This window comes from Nothobranchius furzeri, chromosome 10, assembly GCF_043380555.1.
Source record: "Nothobranchius furzeri strain GRZ-AD chromosome 10, NfurGRZ-RIMD1, whole genome shotgun sequence".
Lineage (NCBI taxonomy): Eukaryota > Metazoa > Chordata > Actinopteri > Cyprinodontiformes > Nothobranchiidae > Nothobranchius > Nothobranchius furzeri.
The window spans coordinates 49,954,494-49,981,250 of NC_091750.1; the positions used below are offsets into that span (position 1 = coordinate 49,954,494).

Sequence of the window (26,757 nt, forward strand, 5' to 3'; positions counted from 1 at the left end):
AACCTCCAGCAAAATAGCAGGAACATTAGATTACCTTTCATCACTTGCAGCGAATGAAGAGCTAAACGTGTAAAAGAACGTGGATTAATGCTGAAAGTTTTGTAACCTTTTGTTACAAATCAGTAAATACATTCTGTTCTCGCGGGCTTCCGTAGGAGGAAACATTGCATCCAATATGGCGTCTTCCAGAGATTTAAACCTGCTCCCATGTATTTTAGACCTGATTTTTATGATTATATGCTATGAAACCGCCAATATTTTTCAACAACTTGATACATTTTAAGTCATTTACAACAACATTTCAATGGATATTTCCAGATTAATGGTAAAAACTACACATTGTCACTTTTAAAAGGAAAAAAGATTTTCTTTATTTTCTGCTGAACAAAAGGCAGAAGCGTACTATTCCCACACATCGTGACAAGAACTGTCGTTTTTAGCCTGCAAGGAATGAACATGAGCAAAAAAAGAAAAGGCCAGAAACAGAATTGTAGGAAGAGAGCTTCAAAGCTTTTGCTTCAGCTCTCTGACTCTTTAATAATTATACAATGCTGAGGACAATTCTTCATTATCAGAGAACAAGCCCAAATTAATTAGAAAACTCAAGCGTTTACATCATCAATCTAGATGTGTGTTGACATTTCTGTGCCCTGCAGCTGAAGCAGATGGAGGTGCAGCTGGAGGAGGAGTACGACGACAAGCAGAAAGTCTTGCGTGACAGAAGAGACCTGGAGTCCAAACTTGTGATTGCCCAAGACCAGGTATTCCCTTCACTCAGTCTCTGCTCTGTGTTGGTGCTGTTCAGTGTGTGTGTGTGTGTGTGTGTGTGAGTGAGAGAGATGTAGGCCACTTCTTTTGATTGGAAATATAACACTTTGGATTCCTGAGAGGCGGCGCTAGTCTTAAAGAGGGGAAGATGGCCGTGTGTGATGGTGATGACTGCAGGAGGGTGCTCTGTCATTCAGGTGGGCCAGAGGGACATGGAGACGGAGAAGAGGTTGAAGAAAGACCTAAAGAGAACTAAAGTTCTTCTGGCTGATGCCCAGATCATGTTGGACCACCTTAAGAGCAACTCCCCCAGCAAGAGAGAGATAGTCCAGCTCAAAAATCAAGTACGTCATCCAGAGAAGCGTTTCCTTCTCACTCAGCCTCCTTCTCAGTGACAGCATATTACATAATAAATAAACATCTAAGAAAAAAAGCTGAGAAAACGTCACGTTTGTCCTTTACTTTCTGCACCTTTCCACCTGCGTCTCTCAGCTGGAGGAGTCAGAGTTCACTTGTGCAACAGCAGTAAAAGCTCGGAAGATCATGGAGATGGAAATAGAGGACTTGCACATCCAGATGGAGGACGTGGTGAAAACGAAGATCTCTGTGAGTTTTCACAAACACTAGGACTGTGATTAGTGACCCTAAATGCTGATCGCTCATCTAACACAACTTTTTATACTTAAATCTCGTAGTGCATGCAGAAGGACTCAACGGTGGTTTAAACACTCGGTTTTTGCAGAAATGCTTCTAAACTCTTCTTCTTTTGAGAGAAAGCAACCATGTTTTAATTACTTAAGGGCCTGTGCATATCAAATTCTCTCTTTTCAAAATGCAGTAGGGTTCTCATTAATATGCATACATCGAGCCATGCTGGGATATTAAAATAATAAACGCCCTTTGGCATATGTCTGATTTCAACATTTTTGCTCTAATGGATAAATGAGCTTTGTCGAATGTGTTATTTGTCTTCTCCTCCTCCTCAGTCTGCTCATTAATAGCTGTCTCATGAGAGTTCTGCCTACATTTTAGAGTCATAGACTGAGGATATTTGTGTCTCTTGGGATGACACACACTGTGCTGTGTTGCCTGTGTTTTAGCTTTTAATTGCTACATTTATGGCAAGGGATGGTCTCCTAAATGTCTGAGATTAGAGGATGCATACCAAACAGCAGCGAACTCCAACTAGGACATCACCAGTGCACTGCACTTTTCCACGCCTAAATGAGCCAATTGATTATCTTCAATTGGTGTCATCCTCCAGCCAGAACCCTGTCCAGATTGTGTTTCATTGCCATTAGATGAGACTGCAGCACCGCCACGGCCTGGCCAGCTAATGATCATTTATTATATTTAACAGCTCATGAATAAATCCTGTCATTCCATACTAAAGCGCACTTCCTTCTCTGTTTGTCACTTAGCTGGAGGAGCAGGTCAGCCGTCTGCAGAGGGAGAAGAATGACCTGCAGTCACGCATGGAGGAGGATCAAGAGGACATGAACGAGCTGATGAAGAAACACAAAGCTGCTGTTGCACAGGTGGCTCAACTTGTTTAAATGCGTTTACAAAAACTGTTTTATTCCTTTTAAATGTGGGAAAATAATTTGTTTTCCTGCATTTATTTGAACGGGATGTATCATTACCTTCTCTTAAGTTGATAGATACCAGGGATATCGACATTGAAGACTGCTATCCGGCCTGTTTTAGTTGTTTCTCTGCTCCAACACACGATTTCAGCAGGTGATTAACAGACTTCTGCAGAGCTTCATGAGCTGCCGAACAGCTGATTCAGCCATTGAATCGAATGTACTGGAGCAGATAAACAAAACATGCTAGCTAGTGGCCCTCGAGGACCAGGAAAGGTTATTCCTGTTTTATGTAAAACATTTTCATGAACTTTTTTTACACTAAATCTGTCTCGCATGTAGCTGTTTCAGCTGCTTTATTCTTGTCATTTTTATTACCTTCCAGAATGAGCTGCTTCAGGGCTCTGTCACTTTTAGAAAACAAGCTGCAGCTTGTCACGCCCACTCATCTCCTACTGAGGCTGCTGTAAACTGAGAGGCTCTGATATGGGAGGGACTTGGAGTAGAGCTGCTGTTTCTACAGCAGCAGCTCTCTTTTCCCCATTAAAGGGGGTTCTGTGAAAATGTTTCCTATTATGATGTCACAAATAGGGACTTTTTGAAATGGCTTGTTTTAGGCACATAATTTCTAAAACCAAACTGGTAGAAAACGGATGGATTGTATTTTTTTTTCAGGTTTGAAGGCAGTAGAGACCCACATGGCAGCACAAAAGGATGCAGGAGGAGAGTTTAGCATAGTATGACCTCTTTAACATTTAGTTGTAAAGTCCGAGGTCTAGCACCTCTTGGATCGGCATTAACTTTTTGTTCTGCTCTGCATTCGAGTTCCAGCTCTGTGTCGAGGACATACTCTCCTCTAAACACAGCATGAGCTCTGAAATCAGAGAAGTCTGCCCTACAACAAACCACATGACAAATTATTGAACTCGGACCTGCTGTTTTCACGAACCATTAACATTAGAAGTGATTTTTTTCCACTTCTGCACACATAATTTAAATATTCCTAAACACACACAGCTCTTGTCTTGTGCACAAACTCTTCAACTGTTGATTTTCTGCTTTCTGCACATGTGACAGTCTGCCAGGGACTTGAGCCAGATCAGTGACCTGCAGGCTCAGCTGGAAGAAGCCACAAAGGAAAAGCAGGAGATCCAAGAAAAGGTACAGTGCAAGGAAGTATTGAGAAGCAGCATGGCTGCCTCCCGGGAACCCGCCTGCTGCCTCTACACTTACACTGATTAGGCCTCGGCTTTTCACAAGCCTTCTCTGATTATTGTGACCAAAAATGCCGGGATTCTGTGGCAGCTTTCCTCACAGAATAGCAATGCAATCTGCATGCAAATAGTTGGAGTGTGTTAAAATTTAGAGTCACTGAGGGAAAATGCTCTTTTTGCCTCTCGGGTCTCATAAAAGGGTATGTTTCAGCAGCCCAGTTACATGGAGTTGAAACATTCATCCAGACGGTTTTAATGATTACAAATTAAGACGCCTTCTGTCTCAATCTCATATCTGAGTGTTTTTATGTTCTTTGGTTTAATACCGTCACAGCTCTTTTAGTTGAATAAAACCTGTCAGATTCTTCTCAGGGGTTTGCTTATAATAACAGGACACAATATAAAAAACAAAACCATAATCTTGTGTACTCTGATTATTCCAGTCAACTGGAAAACCGTAAATGTGCCAATTTACTTTCACACATTTAAAAAAGGCTACTGCAGCAGTCGTTCACAACCAAATCATTTTTTAAATGTCACCCATATTTTGTTGGAACCAGTGGGCTGTCAATTAATATGCACTGTGATGCATGTACAGGAGCCTTTAATAACACGTCCCTTTAATTAATTCACTATGTTCTGATCCACATTTTAAATATTTTTTCAAATCAAAAGCTCTCGGAGGTTGGATACAAAGCTTACTGAAATAATAACGAGTTGCAAGTTCAGAACCACAGAATAACAAATGAACTCCAGTTTGAAAATGCAACGTAGTGGTTAGCGCTGTTACCTCGCAGCAAGAAGGTCCCGGGTTTGAATCCCGGCCTGGGCTCTGGCTGCATGTTCTCCATGTGCACGCTTTGGTTCTCTCTAGACACTCCAGCATCCTCCCACAGTTATCTTGGGGGTGCGTGCATGGTTGTATGCCCTCTGTGTTGCCCACATAAACTTTAATCTTCATGTTCTGCTTTAACCACACACTACCAACATGTAGTGCGTAAATGTAAAAATAAGGCAGGTGTAGCGGTCTACCCCATATACTAAAAAGATTAATCTCCTTCCTTAAATTAAGATATACTTTTCTAAAGTGGCCTTCACCATCACCTGCGTTAACATTAGGTGCTGCGTGATGCTCCAGACCTAACCTTTGTCTGTCTAGATGCACTTTGACAGAAAATGAACCCCGTTGACTTTGGTCATCCTCTGACATTTCCTTTCTGCATCACTGGCAGGTCAACATTTTCACTTAGTCAGTGAAATATTTCAACAACCAGCAGATGGCTTGGCAGTAATGACTCAGAAATGCACGGGTCACATTTTACTGGCTGCGCTTCAGCATGTTAACGTCGTCACTGTGAACCTGTTAGCATGCTGACACTGGCATGTTGGTCAAACCTTCACTCGTTTCCTCAACCAGAAGCTTTTAATTGAACCTAAACCAGCCTCAGATGTCTAAAGCTGTGATTCTTCTCCCATCTTTGAGCTGATTGGCTAAATTACTGCACCCGATGAGGTGTCTGCTAATGGTTGGTGTTCTGAATAAATGTAGATTCATGGAGTGTAAAGGTTAATGCTGCCGAGTTAGGTCTGTTTTTATAATAGAGCTTTCATCGTGTTTCTCTAATGGAGTACCATTTGTTCAGAGAATAACCTTTACCGCGTTAGGTGTGTCACATATTAATGCATACACATTTGCTTTGTTGATGCAAAAGAGATTTTTCATTTCTCCTCGCTACTAAGTTGGAATTGTGTTAGAAATTGTCAGTCTTCTCTGTCTGCATGGATTAGGTCAAATCTCTCTATTTTAATTGATGCTTCACACGAGAAGACGTTTTATTCTGAAAACCGCTGGTCAGATTAGGGTTTTCAATATGTATTTAGATTGATCTCCCTTTTCTTGTGAGTTTTCTGCCTTTTGAGGTGATTTTAAGACTCTGTTAGTCTCAAACTGGACTGTCACCGCCCCTCACCCCATGCTAGCTGGGGCCGTAGCCGGCAGCCTCCTGCAGCTCTGTACTGGATAAAGCGGCTACAGCTGATGAGATGCAGTGGATTAAACAAATACAACCATCTGCTGTAAACAGTGTGTGGCTCATAGCTCTGATCCCAGCTCCTTCCTCTCCTGAACAGCGCATCATCTCCCTCTTCTGTTAAAGTATACGTGTGCCGAAGTCACTCCCGGCCCACACATCCCAATTTTTCTGGCTGCACTTGAGTTACACAGCAGGCTGCAAGCCACGGTTAAAATGTGCCAGAGTAGGCGCTGATTGTTATCTAAAGCATCTGACCTTGAAGTGTTTATCTCATTCCCAGTTGGAGAGAAATCTGCCTTCTTTAGTAATATCAAAGGAGAACTTCAAATCCTCCTTGTCTCAGATGCAGAAGTCCCTCATTAGGTGCCCTGCTGCCTTTCAGGCCAGTTTTATTGTGACGTGTCTATCTTCCTTTTATCAGTCATGGGGAAAAGGGATTTAGATAGAACAAACGTGCTTTGCATGAAGCTGAAGCCTTTCAAAGCCTGTGAAATTACCGTGACTCGCTGTTACTCAGCCTGAACCACAGGCTTGGTTTTTTTCTGACCGTTTTGGGCAGAATGGGGGCTTATCTCAAACTCATTATTCAGACTGGATGCACCTTATTTATATTTACCAAGAGCGAGTAAATTAACAGAAAATCGTTGAAAAAGTGAATGGTAATTTATTTTCAGGACGTACCACGTAACATCAATACTTCCTCTTGAGGGTTGTTCACACAAAAGGAGAGGATGTGGAAACTGGAGAGTTTTTTTTTTCCTCCTTGGTGACTGAAGGTGTTCCCCATTTGCTGTGTGATATTCCTCCAGCTCCATTCGCTGCAGAGCCAGTTAGAGTTCCAGGAGCAGTCCATGGTGGAGAAGTCGCTGGTGAGCCGTCAGGAGGCCAAAATCCGCGAGCTGGAGACCAAACTGGAGTATGAGAGGACTCAGATCAAGCGCTTGGAGGTGAGATTATGCTGCTTGTCTCACATGATGACATAAACACGAGACGTGACTCGATCAGAAGTTCAAAAACAGACCACAACTTAGTTGAATTTGACTTTGAGATTCCTTTTTTTTCCAAGAATGAGAGGTTTTAATGAAACGCAACAGTATAGTTTTCATTTTTCTCACATCCTGCAGCTCATATCTAAGTCACTGGATGCAGATATATTAATGATTCATGTCAGTTCTAGCTCAAAAGCAGAGATAAGGAAGTTTACATTTACTCTACCAAATTCTCTCCACCAAGAAGAAAGCAGAAAACTCAGATTTAAATTGTTTAATATCAAACAAAAGCACATTCATCCTTTTTAAAAATAAGTTTTCAGTAACACATTCTTTGGCTTTCATTTTTAAAACGGATTTATTTATGAAAATTGTGAGAAACAATTTCAAGCTATTTAAAATGAATATTCCACGAGTTTTATTTTTACTGCAACATCTTTCGTGTTGAATAAACTGAATATCAAGTCATTTTCACTCATTTATTAATTTACTTTATTCTTTTACCTTTAGCCGTTAACGCTAAAATGTCCTAAACTAGAATCCTAACTGGTAAAAAAAGATTGACACCTAACTGGATTTCTGCCCACTGATATTGGAATTGTGAATAGGAGTTGAACGAGCAACATTATGCATCTCTGTATTTACTTCAGGGCGATGGTTTTATGATGCTGCACAGCAGAAAATAATTAAATTAAGAAAACACTTCACATATCTCTGCATTTGCTAACTTAATTAAATGCTTTTCTTATGTAATGATTTGTATTGTTTAACTTTTGTGCGTGTGGTCACGGCCCGTAGACAGATTATCTTCTAAAGTGCTTCCACACACAATTAGACAGAGGGTGGAGCAACGAGTTACGTGAAGTATATGTCCAGCCTTGTAAATAAAATAGAGTAATGCCATAATGGTGCTAAGCCTGCCTAGCGTCTCTCTACGAACACAGAGCGCAGTGATTGGCCTGGCCTACACTTAGCCGAGCCAATGGTTGACCTGCTGAAGCTACAATGGAGCGTGACTAGACCGATCTGCAGAGCCTAATCTTTTGCTATTTCTACGTTTGTCTAAGTCATGGCTATAGCGTAGGTGTGCATCGGATCATCAGTAATCCGCACTGATTCCTCTACGGTTTGCACTTGCGTGGTTCGCGTGTCGATCACGCGTAGGACAGAGGCTCCACCCGTTCAATCCAAACGAGAAAAGTGGTCATGGCGGAGAGGGGGAGGAGCTTAAAAAACCACCTGTATTATTTAAGTCACATGTTTGGGATCGTTTTGGCTAACCTGTGAAATACAATGATGATACAAATGGCAAAAATGAGTACCTACAGTCAGACGGTGCAGCGCCGCTCACACGCAACCTACGATTGCTGTGAAAAGAGGGAGGGGGTGGCACGCACAAAATGCCTGGGGCAATTATAACATTAACATGGTGGGACCTGTTAATATTTATGGGGACAAGAGGAGGAAAGGAAAATTAACCACCCTTCAGAAAGGTGAAGAAATGAGTGAAAGCAGGACACGCAGAGAGTGGGCAGGTCTCAATAGGGCAAGCCATTTTAACATTAATCAGCTCGGACCTCAGTAATTCCTATTTTAAAGCAAGTTGCAAATTAAAGTGAAAAATGTTGCACTAAGTGTTCTACAAAATAAAGACAGAGCAAAGCTATTTATTTTTTTCTTTCTGCCCATCTGAAAAATAATCCGATCCGAGACTGAAAACCGTGATCCGAACTGAGTTTTTTGATCCTGTAGCCTAGATTCTGTTATGGATACTTTGGGTAAAATGTTCTGCCTAACTTAGTGTAATCGTGAATGTGTGTAAAATGGTTAGTTTCTAGTAAACAAACTGATAAATGCCATAAGAACCAGCCCCACTGACTCCTCTCCCCAGAGCCTGGTGGGTCGTCTGAAGGAGAATCTAGAAAAGATGACGGAGGAGAGAAACCAACACATTGCTGCAGAAAACCGGGAGAAGGAGCAGAATAAACGTATTCAGAGGCAGACCAGAGACATGAAGGAGGAGATGGCAGAACTGTCCAAAAAGGAGGCTGAGGCCAGCCGGAAGAAACATGAGCTGGTGAGGCTTCCGGTGCTGGGTGACTCTACTGGTATTTACATTGGCTTATACACCAATGGTTCTTCTCTGGGCCTGTTCTGTCACCAGGAAATGGACATTGAGAGTTTAGAGGCAGCAAACCAGAGCTTACAGGTGGACCTGAAGCTGGCTTTTAAAAGGATAGGGGACCTACAGGCGGCCATCGAGGACGAGATGGACACCGATGACAACGATGACTTAATCAACAGGTACTGAATCGTCATTGGCGAAAAACGCACAAGTGTGTTTAAAGACAGCCGTGATTCACTTTAGGTCCTCGTAGGTTCACTTTCACAGTTTACTGAGACATAAGAGGGAGCTGAGCCATCATTAACGTTATTAATTCCAACTGCGCTTTTCATGCTGTGACAAGTCAAACTGTCTGCTGCATAAATGTCTATTCCGTCTGCTTCACTAGATCCTGTAATGAATTTTTGGCACTGCAGTGTAGCTAAAGACCTAAATTACAATGAGACCTGCCTCTTCTCTGAGCAAGCTGCCAATCATCCCTACATACGTTTCAGACCTCTTTTGTACCGAATGAGTCATGCTCTTCGTCTGCTCCCCCAGTGCTCCTCAAAAAGGTTTAATTCAGCCTCCAGCCTCTGATCTTTTGTCTCTCTGCTGGTTTTTCGTGTTTGATTTCTGCCTCCCTCTACAGTGGGGTTGAGGGTTATGTTCGCTCTGAACCCAGGGAGGTAAACACCGACTGCAATAACACACACTCCTCAAAGGAAGACATCACACACAGCAGCTCCATCGGAGCAGGCAGGGGTTGATTTAATGTTATTCAGAACAATGGACGGGTATTTATGACTGTGTTTGTGTATAATGTTTTATTTGGTGTTGTGTTATTTTGTCCTCTTTTTGCAGTGTATTTTTTCCATCTCACCTTCTCTCTTTCTCTGTTTTTCTCTCTTGTTCTCTTTCTGGTGCCATCTTCACTCCTGGCAGTTTGCAAGACACGGTGACAAAATATCAGAAAAGAAAGAACAAAATGTGAGAATGGAAAATGCATCCTTTGTTTCTCTCATTGTGTTTGTTGGTTGGATTTTTCACACTCATTTTTAACCACAGGGGGAGAATAATGCAGTATTCCTTATCCTTTCTCTTGTGAGATTATTTTTCCCAATAGCCCTGCGAGGAGGAGACATTTTAAATGGAATGAAAAGCTGCGTCTGATAAAACGCCGCGTTTAAAGCATGACCCCCGTGTTGTGTTTTGTTTTTATTTGGTGCCACATGTCTGAAGGTGTACTCGCTCTGCCTCACTGGAGGTTTCTGGGCTTGTTTGTTTGATGATAGATGAAATTTAAACAAGAACAGAAAATCAACAATAATACTGAATTTCACCTTCATTCTCCCCTAAGAGAACCTTAGTTCTAGGATTTTTATATCTAAACACAGAATGATGATATTTTACATAGTTATGGTAATACTGCTTTATTATCTCCAGAGTTGCTGTATCAAGCATCCTAATCTGTTACATTTAGAGCATTGTTGACTGAAATTTTGTGCTTTGCATGGATTGCATTATTATATTTTGTGCACAAAATGTTACTAACATGCATCTCTAAGTTTACAGAAGCTCTCACTGACTTTGCAGACATTTGCAGCTCAAGGTGCACCCACCTAAACTCTTAAATATCAGTTTTCATTTAAGGAAAATTGATATTTTCTGAAACTTTACTCACATTGGACATTTGATTTAAATACTAAGCATTCTTATTTTATTTTATGGAGTTGTTAAATGGTAAATGGTCTGTATTTGTATAGTGCCTTTTTTTGGATTCTACAACCCCCCAAGGCGCTTCACAACACAATCAGTCCTCCACCCATTTACACACACATGCACACAATGGTGATGATGAGCTACATTATAGCCACAGCTGTCCTGGGGTTCGCTGACGGAAGCATTTAAACAAGATTCTGATATTTACCAGAAATTTGTTGTGATCCAGTATTTACATTATAAAATGCAAGGCATATAATTTCACCACTACTACACCGCTAATCACCGCTACCACTTTTGCTCAAAACTAAAAAAAATCTCAGCTAAGGCTCAAAGAAAGATAACTGGTCAAAGAAGGCACAATAAGATATTACAGTGCGGAGAAGCTAATATCTCTATTGGATTGGTTGTGTTGAGACCATCGACATATATACTAGACAATGCTTGCCCATAGGCTCTAATTATAAGTCTTTGTGCCAAAGTGGGAGGTGGCCACCACCGCCATTTTGACCGTGTCAAAGGTTCCGTCAAGCGCAGACAATTCCATAAAAGGGAAGAGGTGGAGCTGAGGGTGGGGCAGTAAGGCTGGGATCAAATGACGACACCCATTGAACTGATGCGATGTAGCTTCAAGCTAACCCAAAGCTAACGCGGAGGTGGGAGCTAAGCTAACGGAGGTAGCTATCTAGCTACAACCAGAGTTAATTGTGTACAGCACCAGAGCTTCTGAGTCAGAGATGCGCCGTGCTGACCGCTGGGGAGAACCGGGTGGAAAATATCTGTTTCCATCCGAGAGCTCCACAAGCTAGCAATCCACGCAGCAGACAGGCGCTGCTGCAATCAGAGATGCGCCGAGCTGCCGCTGAGGGGAGGGGACCATACCGATAGTCGGAATCCAGCTTCACCAACATGTCATATTTCAACCCATTTTCTAAAATGCAGCGTTATGTTAAATGCACTGGGTTTTACCCCATTATATTTAAATTTAATGGTTAAACAGTACATGTTAAAAATCTAAGCTCAGCTAGCGCAAGAGCGGCAGTGACCTAAAATGCATAAATATAATTTTACTTACCGAAAAAAAGGGAGACTCCTTGGACGCTCTATTAGTGCAATTAATACCACAGCAAGTCATTTTGTCCAACAATTGCACAAATAATATCCCAAAAAGAATACACAAACGGCACAACTAATGGTCTAAGTTGAGAGACTGAAAATCGGGGAACAGTTTTAAACCGAGGCTCAGACTGAGGCCTTTCCCCGGAGCTAGCTCTGCGGTCACGTGGGTCTGATGCTCATAAATTATTCAGAATTTTAGGCATTTAATACACTTAAACAGAAGAGGGACAAAAAATTCACCCCCCTCAGAGTTGTCATGAGTGTAAACTAGATCTATTAAACCTAACACATGTTTTGGAACCAGGCTGTAAACATGTTTATTTCTGCTGTGAAAATGGTATTTTTAACATGGGAGTCGATGAGGATTTGCTCGCTTCTGACACCAGCCCCCAGCGAATGAGGGTGGAACTGCAATTTTTGTCACTTCCTGTTTTGCTTCATATCCAGACCTGGGGCCTTGGTTGAGACGTATTTAGTTAACGATAAAACTTAAAGGTGTGGTTGACTGAAAAGCAAATTTTTTAATGATTATTTCTGACGAGTTTTTCTTTAAGGCTAAGCATGGCTTAGCTGGCTTTAGCGTCTAATGGAAAATAGATGGTGAAATGCTAGGATTTGAAAAACTTAGCACTGTGATGTCACACAGTGAATTTGCAGCCCATCTTGGCTTGCACACGCCCATGGGAAGGCTTTAAAAAAAATTGCAGCGAGGACAGAAAGCAGAGAGTGTGTTGGTGATGGTGACTTTGCAACATGGCTGAATGTGTTCTGATAGCCAATCAGAAGCGAGGTGTGTGCATGTCATTAATAATAAAGCGCAATCCTGCTGTTTTCAGCCCACCTCTGCACAAGCAAACTTCTCCATCTCAGAACAGGAGCATCATGGCTTTCTTTATTTAAACTTACTTATAATGCATTGATTTACACTAGAGAACCCTGCAAATGTATTGAATAAATGAGTAAACCACACCTTTAAAGATTAGTTCATTAAACGATTACCATGATTACCACTGTTTTTGATGCATTTTTTTCACCATTTAGGGTATTTTCTCATGTCATAGCTTTTTCAAACTTTCAAATTAATTTAGGTTGCCAAATAACTTTTACTCCACTATCCTATTCGTGTGCAGTCAGTTTAGCTTTTGTAAACAAAATCAGCTGAGACTGCAAGCTCGGAGATGCAGAGATCCAGAGCTTGATATGTTTCAGTGTATTGGTATTTTCTTACATGCCTACTTTGTCTATGAAAAGAGTTTGTGTGTAGTATGTGGTTTTTGCCGTGTGGTATCTGGTGCTTCGAAAATCAGCTGACAATTAAAAAAAACCTGCTCTGTAAATCTTGTGGCAAAGTGAGAAAGGAATTACAATCAGACAATGCTATTGAGTATTTCCAATACCATTATGTATTTTCTTCTTGTTCTTCCGGCTCTTTGAGAGGACAGAAACTTTTTTCCTCCTCTCCTCCCTATCTTATCCCATAGCTCTGTCTGTCTTTGGGTGGACGGCGCTTCCGCAATTTTTTCTGGAAACTGGAAATTATTAAAATGGACCTGGTCAGTTGGTCTCTCAACGCGATTGACAACATTTTTTCAACGATGAGAACGGGAGAAGGGGCTCCCGGTTGCCCCTCTGGGACAGAGCCAGTTGGGTATATCATGGATTCCTGGAAACAGTGGAACCTGATTTGCCTCTCTCAACTGTCTGTAGAGGATTCTGAAGATGTCTCGATATTCGTGGTGTTGGTGTCAGGTTTCTTGCTCTTTGGCCTGAACGGTTACCTGGCTTACCGGAAAATTAATGAGCTGTCGAGGAATATTGGCTCAATCCCAGAGCTCAGGGATGGATTACACCACGCTGTGAACGCACAGACTCCTATAATTGTCGAGATGAGTCGTAAGCTTGGAACTTTGGCTGAGATTCAGACTCTGGAACAGAAGGTGGATTAGATCAAGGAGCGAGTGGACGGGACAGCACGGATTGGGATTGATTAACTACGCCATTATTGGGTTTAGAGGGGTTGAGGACCAACAGAACTTCAAGGCAGAGAGGAAATTATCTCTGTCTGACCCCAAAACAAGTTCTTATCTGAATCTGGTGCCCTTAAGCCTGTGAGGCTCAAGCGATTACTCCCCCTCAGAAGAAATGTGGAATGCGCTGCTTATCGTGGCTGCATGCACTGTTGTTTGGAGAGTCCTCTACCCTACCTCCCCACCTAGTGGACACTTATGTTGTGTGATGTCTGAAGTCTGTTGCATTTCCATCTGGGGTGTTTTTTGCATAGCAAAGCTGCCCTCCCTGTGGAGGGTAACTCTGAAGTGCCTTTTTTTTCCTCCACCTGACTCAATCCTCATGTAAACCCTCTGATCTCTATTAAGGTAGCGCGACTCGGGTTGCGAATGACCACAGTCACCAAGTCTTGTCATGTGTCTATGCCTATGTATGTATGTCTGATCTCAGAATTGTGTGTACTGAAACTCTAATTTCCCTCTGGAATTAATAACGTATCTTTGAATTGAATTAAATTGAATTGGGTGACTGTAAGCTACTACCATGAAAAAACAGTTTTGTCTTTACTAATGTGGATTATTAAACTGGCCTGCCAGACTCATCCTCCTCTGTTTAATTCTGCACAGAGTCTGGGAACTCACAGGCAGAGAGGCACTTGAAAAGCGGGACTAGGCAGCTCAAAAATAACTAATCAGAAAAAAGATGGAAATGCCGACTGTACCGCACGACGCTGTCGTTTTTTAGCTGTAGTAAAAAAAGGGCGTCTCAATGACGCAAACATGTTATTCTTTTAGAAGAAAGGCTTTTGGCGCTTCTACTTGTTGTTTTAAAGACATGTCCAAGTCATTTAGAACAGAGGAAAGAGCCGCAGCGAACTGTACTTCAGTCGCCATGTTTGAGAAACTCTGTGTTATGGTGTGTGACGTACGCTACTCAGCGCTGATTGGCTCTGTTAGAATTGTCAGGGGGTGGGGTTATATGAATAGGAGAGTTCCCAGACCCTTTCTCTGTGCTGAATTAAATAGAAGAGTCTGTGGTGGCCATCTTGAATTGGGCGTAATCTAAAAGAAAGCTATAAAGCTTTAACTCTTATCTATGTTTCATGGAAATGCTAACACACACACACACACACACACACACACACACACACACACACACACACACACACACACACACACTCCATCATCGCCCACCTTTCACCTTTCATCTCTCTGCAATCATTTTGTCTCATGCACACAAATGTGACCCATCTACTCTTTAGAGCCTTCAGTAAAATGGTGAGACCTCCACTATGATGAAAACTAGACGTCCATGGCTGCAAAGTCAGCAAGTGGTGCAAAGCATCGTTACTGCAGAACTTTATTTGAATGTTTCAGTTCAAAGCTCTGCTGCTTTTCCATGCATCCAAGTAACCCAGTTCAGCAGCATGTTGTGAAATCATTCACTTCAATGCAAATGTGTCTTGCCTTGTTTTTTTTTAATCTGCAGCGACTGATTGTGAATGGTAATCATGTCTTTTTAAATCAGTTTTTATACATTGATGATGTGTATTTTGTGAAATTGTGTTTAGTCACTTTGCTTCTGTGCATTTCTTTGTTTTAAAGTCATTTATTTCACCATTTTGCCTTTTTTGTGATCACATTTTTATCCCACGTGCGTCAGTGTTCTCTTCTTCCTTTTGTGCATTTCGAGGAAAAGGGTGACGATTTGCCACGTTTACTTAATCACATTTTCCCTCCTTCAGCTCCACTGCATTAGCAACACGGATGAACGGTAATGGAGGAGGTGATTTTTCTAGTAATTATGAGGGGAATTTCCGGTTGATTTGTGGTTCTTAATGTTTTTCCATTTTTGATGTTTTAAAGCAGAGGTTATAACATCAAACAGGATATCTTCTGTGGTATTATTACTTTTACCGTGAGGGCAAATAATGCCAGCTAATGAGTTTCCACTTGCAGATTGCTTCATGATACCTGTCCTGCATTTAGTTTTATAAATTAGCATACAAATATGGTTTTGGCGTTCTTTTATTTTGTGTTTGTCTGATAGTACCAAGCATTTGAGATTTGGTGCTGAATGTAAGCATTTGTGACAAAGATTTACAGCCAGTGCGGGCAAATTGTCAGAAGCGATTAACGTTCACTTCCGAAGTCCTGAGGCTTGTTTGTCTCTACGAGCCCCTGGACTGGTTAGCTAGTATATTGTGTGTGTGTGGGGGGGGGGGATGAAGACAAATCGATTGTGACACCATTTTTACAGCACTCAATTGCAAGCCACCTTTCATTCTGCGTGCTCGGGAGAGGCAGGAGGGGGAGACGAGTTTTGCCCATTGGCTGGTTTCAATTTTAGTAATGTGTCACATTAAAAAGTCGCAGCATCACAGAGCTGACAAATGGGCAACATGTGTAATCAACTTGCTTGTATTAATGAGCCTATTATCTTGTTTCTGATGGGCTTTTATCAGCGGCAGTTAACATGCACAAGTGAAGACGAGGAGTGGGAAATACAGGGCTGGGGTATAATAGCTCAACACGGACTCAACATTTTTGTTTCTTGCCTCATAAAGCGCCTCTTCTGAAATGGCAACAGATTTTATGTAACCTGGCCATTATGAATCTCTTGGATTATCGTTATCACTCTCTTAAAAAGAAGAAAGCTTAAATTAAGATGTTAATGCTTTTAGAAAGCATAAAGGTCATTTGCCTTTCTTTTTTCGTTCACCTCCTCACAACACTCAAATACCACCAGCTCCACAACCAGCCACCTCGTTGCTTTTAGGCCCAACTCGAGACGTGCTTTGTTGTGTGAGGTGAAAATGACTGAATGTGAGTCATAAAGCTCGGGGATAAGATGGGGAGTGGTACTGTTAAGTGCTCTGCAGTGGGAGACCCGGTGTACACTAAAGCAAGTGTCACATGTGGTCGAATGGTGGAGCCCAGCAGCAGCTCGCCTGTCATTTCACACCCCTCGGAGCATTGCGTTTGCACCTTTGCGAGCATTTTGCTGCACGTTCCGGAGCTCGGATAGATAAGCTTGTCCACCAAGACAGATCTATGAAGTGCATCGCCGTTTCTCATTTTTAGTGATAGCAGGCCACATGTGATATACAAGGTGAGATTGATGAAACATGACTCTTTGAAAATTACTGTAGGTAAGGCTATAAATAATAGCATAGCCAGCTATTAATCAAGAGGGGCTAAAAATTGCAGATGCTTTACAACAGCTCTTCCATCGCTGCTTTGGATATACGGTTTGTTATCTTGAGTCTGTGAACCGTGTTGTGCAGCAAAGGTTTTCTCTGACAGACTTAAGCATGTTGTCAAACACACTTTATGCCTTCAGAGTGTTGGGATGTCATTGCTATGTGTAGATACTATACTGTATGTTCAGACTTAATATACACATTTACAAAGAAAAAACACAAAGGAAGTTGATTAGAAAGATCTAGATTAAAGTTCTCCATTACTTCAACAGTGGTCTCTATGAATGACGGATTTTCTGCATAAAAAGCTCTTTCCCTCTTTTTAGGAGGTAGTAAAAAGCAAAATTTCACATTTGGCTAGTTAATATTCTTGATATGCAAACATCTCACCTTTGATTGGCTAACAAGCTCGTCAATTGCACCTGTTAACAAAGCTCAGAATACTTTACAGCATGTTTTTTTTTTAAATTTGGATTAAAAAAATACAACATTGATGTTTTTTCTCAACAAAGAACGCGAGCCTGAAGGAGTTCCATGTTGTGGAGTTGCTAATGCTAACGGTTAGCTTCTACCAGTTGAGATGTGTCTTTACTCTCTTGGCTGCAAAATCAGTTATTCCACCTGTGGTCACAAACGAAGTTGGGTGAAGCCATGAATGCTGTTTTACAATGACCTACAAGAGGCTGTTTTTCTGACTCAATAATTTTCCCGTCGACTTCCTTTCTGCGGCTGATACAGACAATATGTTATAAAGACTATTTTCATGTTCGGCATGCATGTTTAACTCAGAGTAACTGATTGTATTTAAAGAACAAGTCTGGCTCACAGTGGCATTGTGACATCATATGGTACCATCTAACGTCATAGTACCTCTTGGCCAATCGCGATGGCAGATTAAAGTCAAATGTTGTGCAGAGTTTTAACCAGAAGACTTGCGCAACTCTGACAGTTTTAGGCAGACTAATAAAACTTTTAACTAAGATGCACTAAAGTGCTAAAATATTGGCTGCACGTGTCTACAGCCTGACTAAACCCTCATTTATAGAGATTATCAGTAAAAAAAAAAAAGTAGATTTGGTGGCGACTTGCTAATGTTAATGCAAAATGGGTAATGGATTGAAAACATTTACTTTTCTATGACCAGGTTCTGTTGTGAACAGAACTTGAGGACACGTGAGGACACAAAGACACAGTAAGGTGCTTATTAATGTCTTTATTAAAAGAAAACCACAACTAGGTGTTACCAGAGGTGGGCGAGGCTGAGGCAGGGTCAGGAGGAAGTGTGGGTCAAAACCAGAGAGATCCGTGAATGCTACAAGGGGCAGGCGGGATGCGAAATACAGAGAATGGTCCGAGGTCGAGAATCCAGGTGGTCCGAGGCAGAGAAAACGATCCAGCCAGGAAGCAGGCACGTGGGTTGGTCGAGGAACAGAAATGAGGTCAGGATCTATGGAACAGGCAGCGGTTGGAGTGCTGGAGAATGTACTGGCGTGAGCTTTCAATAATCTGGCACTGGCTTGGTGTTGGTCCTGGTGTTATGTAGAGAGTGTTGCAGGTGAAGTTGATGAGTTGATGCGAGACAGGTGGTTTGGATGATGTTGATGTTGAGCTGGTTGCGGTTGCTGGGGAAACTGGGCTTGGCTGGAGCAGGGGCATGACGGGTTCATCCTAAAACCATAATGTTTTAATAAATGAAAGATTTTTCAGCCATTTTTAGTTGAGTTTCTGAGTAGAAGTAATTATTTTATCTCTTACCTGTTATAGATAGCTTCCTGAATGGCGTCCATTCTGAGAATCGAATTCCTGTTTAATCTTCTACATTTCACAGGAATTCATGCAAGGCTACTTGATAAAATTATTGCACCTTTGTTAAAATTGTATTCCACTTTTATTACTTCTGAAACAATAAATCAATGCAGCTTTAGTTATGAGGCACTTATTTAACTTGGTGAATGACAAAGTGCTTAACATAAAGTTTAAAAACATCAGCATCAAAACAACAAACCCACAATTACGTACGTTTACACAGAACCACCTTTTTAAATGGTAGAAAAATCCCTTTAATGTGTTTTGACCAGAGTGACAAGAGCAACTAGCGGGTTGTCTCGCTTCGCCCTCCTCCTCCTGTTGAGTTAACCTTCTGAAACAATGGGCTGCGTCATTGAGTATTCACTGGAGATTTGAATGAATGAATTTGGCCCGACCTTATCCAGGTGGGATCTGCTGAGCTTTTTCATCATGATCCGGTGGCCTGTGTTTATTGATTGCTGTGTCAAGCACAGGGGCATTGTGGCTGTCTGGTGGCTCCGCTCCAATACAGATCACCAGAGGCACGGGGACGTGCAACGCAGATGCTAGCAGCTCAGAACCAAGCAAACAAGTTAATTATACCTCCAAGAATTTCCTCTGCATAGTGCTCTTTCTCTGGCGCATTTGCATTGCATTTTTTTGTGTTAAAGAAATATTGCAGACATAAAAAAAACACACATTAGAATTTGTTGAAATGGTCGAATCGCAGCTGTTGCTTAACTGCAGCCTGTCTGATTCGCCTTGCATCATTAAACTAAACCCTATTATTATGAGATAAAGAATGCAACTGTGAAACTCCTGACAAAAAGCTCGCAAAATGTGACAAGTAACAATTATTTTGCCTGTGTAATTCCTGGGCTTTGACACGGCACAAAATATTCACAACAAGTACTAAATAGTAATTCCATGTCTAAAAATGTGTTGATCGTGACTTGTAAAAAAAGAAAAAATCTCACCAGCTAAATGTGTTAGTCATTCTTTTTGTGCAGATTACAAACTGTTTAAAGCAGGTAATGTCTTGTAAAGCATCAGAAGATTGCTCGCCTGACTGGCAGAGTTTAGTGCTTGATGTAGTAAAAAGAACGTTAAAGTGAGAATTTCTGATCCTGGTGACTAACTCCCGCTGTTTTTTTTTTTCCCTCCACAGTGGGGGGGAAACGGACACGGACTCAGAACTGGAGGACCGTGTAGACGGGGTTAAGTCGTGGCTCTCGAAGAACAAAGGCCCCAACAAGATTCAGACTGATGAAGCAAGTCTAAAGAGCAGCAGGTTAGTTGTGTTGTACTTCTACATCTTGTCGAGTGACGATCTAGAGATTCAACGATCCTCGTTTCATTAGTCTTAAAAAGACCCAGGATCACCTGGGGCGCTGTGCAACAGAAGGAAGGGTATCTCATGTGATTAGGTGTCATCTCTCTCCCCCAGTAATCTGTCTAATGACAGGAGGCGGTATGTGGGAAGTGGCTGCTGTCACTTTTATTGAGGTGGCCTGTGGCCAGTTGGCACGCCTGCCAAATGACGCCTCTGTCAGATAGGTCCTTTCACTAGCTGATTGCCTCACTTTCAGCAATGTACTCTGTGCATAACAGCCGTGGTCAGAGGTACTGTATCTGTTCCCAAGGACGAAAAGGAAATGAGGAATTTTTACCTAAAGAGTGAACCCTTAGCTACCACAGATGGGTAGAAGATGTTCCATAAAACCAAAACTTAGATTTTAGCCTGTAGATCTGCATTTCTTTCTCATTATCTTCTGTTGGTTTTCCTCTGCTGTCAATTTGATCACACAACCCTTTAGATACTCAGCAAATTCGGATGCGAAGGAGACGAAAGAGGGTAAGGAGAAGATGAGCGATGGTGGTAAAGATGGGAAGGAGGTGGAGCAGAGCCGATCTGTGTCTGTCATGAGTTCCCTCAGCTACAGGAAACGCTCCAATCTGAAGGACTCCATTGGAGGTACAGGGGACGAAAACTCCTTGTTTAGCACTTTGAAAGAACAGCCTGACCTTCCTGACCATGCTGCCATCCGCAAAGCCAAGTCAAAGACAGGTGAGGTTCAGGAGGAGAGGATGAAGAGTTTAGAAGATCTAGACGACATGGGCTCCATCATCTCCCTGGCCTATTCTGAAGCCACCAGCAGAGCCAGGAAGGGCTTGGAGTCCCGCTGGACATCCCGCAGCAGCCCGGAGTTTGATAAGGAGTCCACGGTTTCTTCAGTGGCCCCCAGCAGGATGTCTACCAGGAGGGGCATGTTGGACATGGATGAGGACAACAAGTCAACCATCAGCAGCGTGAGCCGTTCCAGCCCCCGTTCACTGCGTCGCAGCAGCTCTCGCATGTCAGTAGCCCGCAGCTGTGGCCTCAGCGAATTCGGACTTCACGTAAATGATGACGATGGCCAGAGTGCTGTTTTCAGTGATGGTGGACACTCGCCTTACTGTTCCATCAGCCGCAGCTTCTCCATGCCACCTCAGCCACGTTCCTCAGAGGGAAATCCAGCCGACACTTCCGACGTTAAATCAGTCACCCACAAGAACTACCTGGACCCTGACTTGGAGGCTGCAATCAATGAGGTGTTGAGCTTCAAACCCATCAAGTTCAAACGCAGCAAGCTGTCCGAGTCTAGTAGTGAGGAGGAGAAGAAAGGTCCAGGAAGTGAGGACAGTAGGAAGAAGGAAGATGATGATGGCTTGGGCCGCAGCGCATCGAGCCTGCTTCGCTCTTCATCCAGCTCCACTCAGGATTATGGTAGACACAAGTCCAGGACCTCCCGCGCCTCCTGCAGTCGTAAAGATAAAAAATCTAAAACCTCCTCATCGTCAAAGTCCTCTTCCTCCTCCTCATCCTCCTCCTCCTCCTCTTCTTCTGAAGATGATGATGATCATCGCAGCAGGAAGAGCACCAAGGGGAAAAAGGACAAGAAGTCTAAAAGGAAGTCCAGGAAAAATCTAAGTGAGTCAGAAGATTCCTCCTCCTCCTCCTCTTCAGAGTCATCGGAGTCCTCCTCATCTGGGTCGACCGTCTCCTATCGAAGCTCCAGTAGTGTGAAGAGGAACCCGAAGCAGCATTATGATGATGAGACACAGAAGGGCGCTCGTGGACAATCCAGCAAGAAGGAAGGCAAGAAGAAACAGAAGAAGATGGATAACTTGATGATGAAGTACCTCTACAGGCCCGACAGTGACTGATACCGGCACTACAAGGTGATGCTTGGTGTAATAACACCCTCGGAGCCTGACAGTATTAAAACTCAGGATGTTTCACTCGACACACTAACCCTGCTTGACGTGTGAATATTTGCTCTGTCTCAAAAATCCTTTTAAAGCACGAATGCTCACCCTTTTGTGTTTGAAGAAGTCGTACTAGAACAAAGATTCTGACACTCTGAACCAAACAACAGTTTTGCCCGCATGTGTGGCTTACTTTTCCACGCCAGTGTATCTGTAAACTCTTGCTGTAACTGCACGTTCCCTCATCATAAACACCAGCTAACACAGAAAAATCTACCCACACTCTCACACAGTGACCATATGCCATCCAGCTATATTGTACGGTTTCACTCAGACTTGCTTTGTTTTTGCCAGTTTCTTTCTACCTTCTGAAAAATGACCAGTTTCTGCTCCACAGATCTAGCTAGATAGATCATAAACACAGTCGCTTGGGTTATTTATTTATTTTCCCACCCCTTAAACGACTGTGTGAAAAACCGCTGCTTCTATTCCTGTTCTGTGATGATAGAAGACATCTCTGCAAATGTGAGCGCTTCTCTCTAATGTTGTGTTTGGTGCTGTTATAAGTACTTAAGTGTTAAGAGAAAGTGTCTGGCTGCGACTTCTCCTCTAGCACAAACACAGACTGGCAATGAAGCAGGCAAAATTACACCAATTTTTCTTTTCACTCGAGGTGTGATAGGCCTGTTAAAACTATTTGATGTGAACACTTTGCATCATAATTATAGAGCCAAAATTAGCCCTGCGCTTTTAACGCTATCTATTTTAGCACCGTCTTCCTTGACAGTTTGAATGTCTCGTGGTTGTACATCTTTAAAACTGCAGGACACTTTGCCTGACTGTTAAGACAATTGTCCTTGAACCTGACAACAACTTGTCCTTCTTACATGCTGGCCTTTAGTGCATTAAAGGCAATTTTGTAGGATGAATATGGTTAAAAATATTCTTCTCAGTTACTTTTAACCCAAGAATACAAAATATTTCAGGAACGTTTTATTTATTTATGTATTTTTCCAAATGATCCTTCTTTGAAAGACAAAACTGACTCTAAGCAGTTAGAACAGCAATACAGAATTTGTCCTTTTTCAGGAATTATGAATGTTTCTTACCCCGTTCTTTAATATAATGTTGGCAATACAATTGTTTATTTATTTATTTTTTTTTTTGCTATGCCTGCCCCCATCCTGTAGAGCTCCATGCAATTTGAACTGAGCGCCGCTCAGCATTAGCCATTACTGTAACCCCTACTGCACACTGGAAGCATCAGCGGCGTGGAACGGCGGCAAAACCGCTCCGCTTCAAATAGAATCCATTATAGTCTATGGAGAGTAAGAAACCAGACGCATCCCAGAAGCGGCACGCCGCGCCACTGAAGATAGGATCAGGTTCTTTTTTTTTTTTTTGCCCGCAAGCCGCTTCTGGGATGCATCAATTACTGCAGTTAACGTAGGGCTAGGCAGGAAATCACATGCTATTTCAGTGCAAAATCCCAGGTAATTTTCAAAATAAAAGTATTGCAGCAATGTTATTTATATATATATATATATATATATATATATATATATATATATATATATATATATATATATATATATATATATATATATGAAGCTTACACGTGATCCAACGGTTTATTTACTCACAGCAGCGTTCCACAAGTGCAGCTGTGTGTTTTTCAAGGCTTTAATTCCGCAGTGGAGAGGAACAACATCATACATGACATCAAACAGCGATAACAACATGATTTTCTTCTTTTTGGTTTAATGGCGGATTTCATAAACAAACTGTAACCTTTGAAGTCTCGAGGGATTTTTGTGATCTTGTGAGTCGAGCGAGGAGCACGGTATAAGCCATTTCACTGCTGAGACTTTTGTGGTGTGCACCCGAGTGCAGTGATTGTCGCGAGTAAACCGTCCTGCTGTCGTTCCGCACCGCTAATGCTTCCAGTGTGCAGCTAGAGTTAAACTATGTACAGATGTCGATCTTGTGCACAAGCATAAATGAAAAATTGGTGATCTTTCTTATGGACAAGCATTTAAAATAAATGTTTAAATAAAAAACAGTAATAATAGTAAAACAGTGTGTTGTAGTCCTGTTGGACGGCTAAAGGTGTTAGCCGTGTAGGGTAAGGAATAAGGGAGAAGGACTTCAAGTGTGATATCACTTCTAGATGGTGCCCTCTGAGGAATTTTGGCACCTGGTTTTAGTTTTTATTTACACATCTTTAAAATCTTTGGGTTGTTCAAGTAGCTTTCACATTTTATGATTGGTTATTGACATCGGACTCGATGCAATTTGCTGGGTTCCTTGTATAGGAAACGTTTTACTGATTGGCTTAATGACCTGACCTGTACTGGAGTGTTTACTATGTGAAGTGCCTTGAGACGACTCTTTTCGTGATTTGGCGTTATATAAATAAAATAGACGAATTATCATATTTTTCGATGCCTTCTGTCTTTGTGGAAATCCTCTGTTCTGGCAAGCCAGCCTAGATATGTAAACATATCGTCTAGCCATGACCCAGACAGATCTCAGTCGTAGTTCAAAATCTGTCTTTGAAACTGTCTCCACATGCTATTGGACAACGAACAAGGTGACGTACTAACCACTACATGTCAGTCAATGGGGCAGTCCAATACACTTCAGAAGAAGATGAAATACATGATTTGATTGGCCCACCAAACTGACAAAGCGCTGTGATTGGCGAGACCCAAAACTGCTCAGGCCAATCGTAGACCTGCAGAGGCTACAATGGAGCGTGGCTAGACTGACCTGCGGAACAAAATCATTTAGCAAATTCTACGGTCTGTCTAGATTTCTAGAATAGAAATCATGTAACCTGCACAATAAATTAAAACTATGGCAGAATTGCAGACACAGCCAGTACATGCTAAGCTAATTGCACTTACTGATCACGCGAGCTCTTTGAGATTTGCTGTTAACTTTACAAGTCACCCCAAACCACGATGTTCACCACTGCCGATTAATCTTAGAAAACAAAATTGTTGCAACACATTCATTTTAGAAATAATGAGCTAAAATCTGTTCAGCTAACAGATGTTATTGCAGCTCCATCATTTCTAAAAAACCCGGGCATGATGAGATGCATCGCTTCATGGAGTTCCAACGGGAATAGCTGTTGCCACATTCAGCAGTGATATTGCATTTGCATGTTTTCCTAATATTGTGCAGCTTTACCTTCACTTAATAGAATTTTTCATATTGGTGGTAATTAGGAATAGCTTAGAGCCAACACAGCCACTTATTTCTGCTAAAGATAATATTTTTAGGTATTTTTTCATTTTCTGTTTTTACAGAAGTACTGTTTAACTCTATTCCATGAATAAAGTAGCCTAGTAGTAATACAAAGAGTTTTTATCATGTCTGGAGTTGTCATGACGACAGCTTCTAAAAAAGCTCTGATAAAAGCTTTTTAATGAGTGTGTTGGGCTATACGCAGAGTGCTGTAATCTTTTCAACCTTGCTGGAAGTTACTGAGCACATAAATGCAGAATTAATTTCTGTTTGCTTACCAAATGCATGCGTCTTTTGCTAATGATTCAGTATTCTGCCTCAGCCATGATACTCATGCATGTGAAGTGGATGCTTCCAGAGCTTGTTTTTAAATGCAATGGGAATTGGATGCAGAAGATTTGATGAAGGGGTTCTTTTTGCAAAATGGTCCCAAATGAAATATTTTCACTTGAGATCAAGAAAGAAGAAAATCTGTGAGTTTTTTTGGTGTCAAAATTGAAGCAAAATATAAAACTGAAGCATAAATTTGTTAAACCAAAAAATATGCTCTCATAGCCTAAATGTTCTTTTATTCTATTTGATCAGCTTTTGTCTTCTGTAAGTAGCCAAGTGATGAAGTAATGGTGTGTCCGTGTTTGTGTTGACCCTTGTAGCCCTCCTGTGTACGGGAGACACCTGAGCGTTGGCAGATCTGATGAAGAGGATGAAGCTGACCGAGACTCCAGCAGGCAGTCCCTGAGGCTAAGCAACAGTGACGGCTCATTGATTGAGAGCTCGTCGTAGTCTTCACTCAGCCAACCTTGTTCTGTCAGTGACACCAATCACACAGGAGGAACATGCCCCTCCACCCCCTACTGTATTACCACTGACCAGCCGGCAAGGACACGGGAGGCTCATGAAGAACACCCGCTTTAGAAATAACACGGCTTTCACTTTTCATCATGCTTATTATGGTGCAACCTCTCTAAGCGTGATGCGATCCTGCTCCCATGGCTAAAATTGGGCTTTATTTTCCATGACAACAAACTGAGTCAATCACACAGAACCAAATATATATATATATATATATATATATATATATATATATATATATATATATATATATATACACTAAAACCTGTCGTTAGCTTTAAAAACTTTCTTCTGCTGCTTTATTTCACCACAGCTGCTTCTTTCAAGCAAATTTAAGCTCTGCTCTGCTCACTCGCTCTCTGACGTCGCTCTGCCAAGAGGATTTAGATAAGCTGCTCCGGCTGGACTTCTTCAAGAAGGTCTGACCAACTATTAAGATTATTCTTATCTCATCTCCACCCACATGGACTAGCACCAGAACCTCTACCAGTCTCTGTTAACGGTCTGGCTGTAGGTTTACACGTAGCTCATGTTCTGAACACAGATTTCTTTATGTGGACAGCTGATAAGTAATATATATTTATATATATAATTATATCATCTGAAAATAAATAAATATTCAAACAAAGCAGTTAAGTGTTTAAATGTGACTTTTTCTGGATGTTATTACATCTGGAATAAAATGCTTTGCACAATATTTGAATGAATGAAATTCCCCTCCTTAAAGCTCTTAAAGAGCCATTCTGCAGACACGTATATGATATTTATCTTTTTATTTTTAACCGTAAGAGGAATGCATGCTGGAAAGCTTTTGCTTCTGTGGCATAATTCCTGAAGTTGAAAGGGAATACATTTGTTGCTATCACACA

General features: G+C 41.7%; 1 protein-coding gene across 10 annotated transcripts in view; it reads left to right on the forward strand.

The window, feature by feature from the left end:
* The window catches only part of LOC107386592 (unconventional myosin-XVIIIa), a 119,977-nt gene extending 93,839 nt beyond the window's left edge, over positions 1-26,138 (forward strand). For 6 of the 10 annotated variants that reach the window (XM_015961095.3, XM_054730636.2, XM_070555728.1 and 3 more), the window contains 12 exons: positions 657-761; positions 966-1,112; positions 1,261-1,374; positions 2,190-2,306; positions 3,432-3,515; positions 6,411-6,548; positions 8,482-8,667; positions 8,755-8,894; positions 9,640-9,684; positions 19,701-19,823; positions 20,350-21,754; positions 25,690-25,912. In XM_015961095.3, coding sequence (XP_015816581.3) covers positions 657-761; positions 966-1,112; positions 1,261-1,374; positions 2,190-2,306; positions 3,432-3,515; positions 6,411-6,548; positions 8,482-8,667; positions 8,755-8,894; positions 9,640-9,684; positions 19,701-19,823; positions 20,350-21,739 — 2,589 coding nt within the window. In that variant the 3' untranslated portion in view covers positions 21,740-21,754; positions 25,690-25,912. Of the gene's footprint in view, positions 1-656; positions 762-965; positions 1,113-1,260; positions 1,375-2,189; positions 2,307-3,431; positions 3,516-6,410; positions 6,549-8,481; positions 8,668-8,754; positions 8,895-9,639; positions 9,685-19,700; positions 19,824-20,349; positions 21,755-25,689 lie in introns of all 10 variants that reach the window. The other 4 variants (XM_070555731.1, XM_070555729.1, XM_054730641.2 and 1 more) reach the window with 4 other exon arrangements.
* Positions 26,139-26,757: the final 619 nt, after the last annotated feature.